Source organism: Lucilia sericata, unplaced genomic scaffold (genome assembly GCF_015586225.1).
Source record: "Lucilia sericata isolate MDLA Ls3-8-SP2 unplaced genomic scaffold, ASM1558622v1 Contig000972F_arrow, whole genome shotgun sequence".
Classification (NCBI taxonomy): domain Eukaryota; kingdom Metazoa; phylum Arthropoda; class Insecta; order Diptera; family Calliphoridae; genus Lucilia; species Lucilia sericata.
In genome coordinates, this window is record NW_023994955.1 from 115,142 (window position 1) to 119,632 (window position 4,491).

At 28.5% G+C, this 4,491-nt stretch overlaps 1 protein-coding gene across 1 annotated transcript; it reads right to left on the reverse strand.

Annotated features, from left to right (window-relative positions):
- Positions 1 to 850: 850 nt before the first annotated feature.
- LOC119609386 (RING finger protein 145-like) lies at positions 851 to 1,441 on the reverse strand. The gene has a single exon (XM_037964139.1). The coding sequence runs from the start codon at positions 1,439 to 1,441 to the stop codon at positions 851 to 853; it is 591 nt and encodes a 196-aa protein (XP_037820067.1).
- Between the last annotated feature and the right edge of the window lie 3,050 nt (positions 1,442 to 4,491).

A 4,491-nucleotide genomic window follows, 5' to 3' on the forward strand; every position in this document is an offset into this window, starting at 1 on the left:
CTATCTTTAAGGCAATCCTGCCAATGGTGGCCAATTTCATCACAGTTCCAGCATTTGCCAGTAAATTCTGTGTCTTGTAGAGCATTAACAGATAAATCTGTATCTAGTTCATCAGAACAAACAAACTTTTCATCCGTATTATCGATTGATAACTCAGCTATACGACGAGGGAAGCATGATATTTGGAACTCTTGAAAACATATTCTTACGAACGTGTTCATCTGCTAAGAAATTCTCACGCATTTGTACTAATTTTCTTAAATGTGGAATGGAATGTACAGGGACGTACAAGAGATCTTGTCGAATGTCTGGGCGTAAGTTTCTTGCTAAAATTTCGATTAATTCGAGTTCTGACATTGGTGTAGGGAGCTTGTCCATAATAGTAGAAACCGCCTCATAGAAGGAATCAAACGTTTCCCCGGGTTTCTGTTTCCTATTGCGTATCTCCTCTCTAATATCAAAAGACGATTTAAACTCGCGGTATTGGCAGCGGATCGCTTCACAGAAATCGTTCCATTCAATAACTTGAACTCTTTTGTGGTATCGCCAGTACCACTCTCTAGCTTTACCCGTTAAAAGTATATGTAAATTCCGGCAGATAATAGAAAAATCGCTATTAAAATAATCTTTTGTCAAAGTCCGAATCCTATACAAGAATTCCTCAATGTTCAAGCCACTAGATGTACCATCAAATTTTATATTCCAATTCTGAATAATCAGTGAAATTTTATCTGCATTTAAGGTGCTGTGATAGGAATTAGCTCCTGAATTAAGCCGAATTGGGGAATGTAAAATATTCACGTTAGGTTGGTCAAACAAGTTATTATTTGAATTGAAAATACTAGCTGGTCTATTGGTGTTTTGAAGCCACTTCAGGGTTATTATTTGACGCAAAATTCATGTTAGCCAAAAGACGAGACAAACTTTGTTCAATCATACGATTGATCTCTTGGTAATCAATACCATTATTCGAATTTGGGGCAGTATTATTTTGTTCATTCACAGCGTCAATTGTTGGATTAGGTGCATTGGTCACAGAAGATGGCATTGGGTCTTCATTTGGTTCCATAATAAAACTGGTATCAGAAGGATTTTGACCTACATTTCTACTCACACTCCTAGTATTATAGTGCTTTGCCATAGCACCGCGTGGCTTTGGAAAAGTAGGTTTCGCTAAACTACCTCTGGGATGAATCACTAGTTTCTTTAATTCCGACAATTGGCAATGTCTTTTACAAATGGGACACTCGGATGACGTGGCTAAATGAGTTTCTATGCACGACCTGTGAAAGGCATGACTGCATTCATTTATAATTAAACAGGACTGTCCCTCACTCATAGATTGCTTACAAATTTGACAGACTGATGGTTCGATAGAAACCGAAGCCGAAGGCAAAGGTGGTGGTAAAGAGATTGGAGAAGTAGTAGGTTCTGTTGCCATTATGATAAATTTTCAAATAATTTAAAGATAAATCTCAAAAACAAAAAAAAAATTAAAAGTATGTATGCAAATGTAACTCAATTCAGTAATTGACGCAAGCAAATTATAGAAAATAAAATTTTTAGTACAATTAGGTAATTAAAACAAAATTTTCTAAAAAACTTGCAAAATATGCGAAATTTTAATAATAAAAAAACGAAATAAAGGGGAAAAATCTTACAATGGCTAAATAAATTAGATTAGGAAAATTGAATTGCTTTTATTTAAGCTAAATTTAGTCAGTTTTCTTTTGAAATAAGAAAATTTGCATAAATTAAGCTCAAAATTTAATGCAATTTGCAAAACTATTAACTAACATTCTAATATTTATTTTATATAAGAAATCGAAAAAATATAACAAAATATAATTTGCGTTTAGAGAATCTAGTTTTCTCAACAAAATAGCTAAATGATTAAAATGATATGTTAGATGCGAAATAAAGGGAAGAAGAAAAAAAAAACTTAAATTTTATAACTAAATTAGGAAAACTTTAACTGTTTGAAATTACGTTTAGATAAAGTTATTTAATAATGATTTTGTTTCGAAATAATAAAACTATGAAAATTTCTACAAAATACACTCAAAAGTTTATGCACTATACAAAATTATCAATTTGTATATCAATATTAAGTTCATGGAAAAATTATGCAAATTTTATTTAAAAAAATCGCAGAAGGTTATTAGTAATGAAAATTTTTCGTTTAGAAAATTCTGTTTTCTAAAAAAAAATTATTGAAATCAAATTAATATAAATTTTTAGATTCGGTTTCCAAATCTATAAGAATGTTAAACTTTTAATCAATAACAAACATAAATTGGTCTTCTAAAAAGTTCATGTAAGAAATGATAAGAAAATATTAAAAAAATCATTTAGACAATTAGAAAAAAAACAATCAACTATAAAAGGAGCAAAACTGGTCTATTGAGTTATATAACATGGCTAACATATTTATAAAAAATTTCCCATTAGCAAAGTTTTGTTTTCGTAAATCGTCATTTTCCTACTAGGTCATAAATTGCAGACAGCGAAAATATGATTTCCACTGTATGAAAATGAGCTAAAATTGGTTTAAATGTTCATAAATATCATAGACTGTTATAGAACTAAATAAAATTAAAATTTCCTTCATGACACTCTATAAGATAAAGAAAAAACAATTGTAAACTTATCGGTTAGTCTACTCGAACTTAAAAACCTCAAGTAACTAAAATTTCCAGAAAAGATTCAAAAGTTATTCAATATCATATATTATATCAATGAAAAAATATTTTAAAATTATTACAAAATTGAAATCTAATTTTCTATAAAAAAATTTAGAGCCAGAAAGAACGAGCCATTCCTTCGGGCCCCACGTTGGGCGCCATTTTTCTGTAATGTACCTGAAGGAAATTATTCAATAAAGGAAACCTGCATTGAAAATAATATCATTAACAATCGTAGGACACTGTGTGAGAAAATTTAGAGAATTTATTTATAAAAATCAAATCAATAATCAAATCACTTCAATGAAATTGATTGTAACAACTGCCAGGGAAATAAGGACTTTGGGAGCCATTGATATGCTAGCAAGCAGCCGGGTGGGGGGTTCGTGTCCTATTTCCTAACATTGCATTTTCAGACATTGCTCTTATTATAGACTCCCGGTTAAAACTAAAACAAAAGTAATAAAATTTATAAATGGACTAAGTTACTGAACTAGACAGCAAAACAAAAGATTCAAACACAAGCCCCAAGTCTAGTTATCATTGACAATTAAGAATAAACTATAGTTGACTATTTTCTATCCTGTCTAATTTTACGTCATCCAGATGGCTTTGGATACGTATGCCTCATAACCCTCGCCATACCTTGTTCCAATGGCATATTCTAATTTTTTGAACCCCTAATTTAAACTTATGTTTCCTTTACCTTACATGAAACAAATTAGAAGACCAAAACTTTAGATTTACTCAATCATAATATCAATATTTATTATGTTTAAATGCACAATATTCATAATTTTTAATTTTATAAAGGTAAAAAATTTGTTTAACAAAATTCAATATTTTTTAATTTTAACATTTGGAGACTTCTAGTTTTAAAATTATGTATTTTAACAATAAAAAAAATAATATTTAAGCCAAATTTCTAACAATTCTAAATAATTAACAAATAATATTTACATTATAGAAAAGTTTTAACAAATAAATAAATATCAATAGTTATCGAAAGTAAACTTAAGAAGTTATACAATTTAAAAAAAATAATATTTGAAAAAATTTTAAAACATGTGAAAACAATTATCTTTTCTCAACAAAAAAAAACATTTTTTTGACAAAGCTTAGAAATATAATTTTTAAAATTTACCAAGAAAACACCTAGGCTTTTAGAGTTGTTTTTTTTTTAAACGAAAGATAAAATTGTGGTAGGATTATAAAATTTTCCGACCCATGGTGCAAATTTTAAATAAAGTATATAACAAAAACCAAACCAAAAAAAATTTGTAAAGTTCAATGAACTCAGTTCCAACAGCTGATCAAGTATATAAGTTATTATAAGTTGTAACCAAAATTCGATTACGACATGTATTAAGTAAATGACCGTCAAACATGTTATAACATGTTTGATCTCTCTCAGAATATCGTTGTGTTGGAAGTAATAAAATTGGTTTGAGCTCATTTACAAGTTTTTTTTTCCACATTTGGTTGTTTGTTATGCAAATCATAATGCAAGAAATAAAGTAAAATATAAAATTAAACAAAAATTGAATTTAGTTCACTTACCGATCGAATTCGTTGTAGAAGGCCTTCTCCATGGATTCGACGGACGCTATATGATGGAATTAAAATATTTATATCTTAACTTTTTCTTGCATTTAATGTCTTTGAGATGTTATATTGATTCTTTTGATTTATTTTAATAGGTAAATTTTTTTTTTTCTAAATTATTTTTATCTTAATTTGGTTTGATATTGTGATATTTAAATTTGTAAATTTTATTTGTTATTGTTTTGTTGTTTTCTTTAATCTT

Bases quoted from the DNA above. Each gene is read 5' to 3' on its own strand.
- LOC119609386 (XM_037964139.1), bottom strand. From the start codon at position 1,441: ATGGCAACAGAACCTACTACTTCTCCAATCTCTTTACCACCACCTTTG.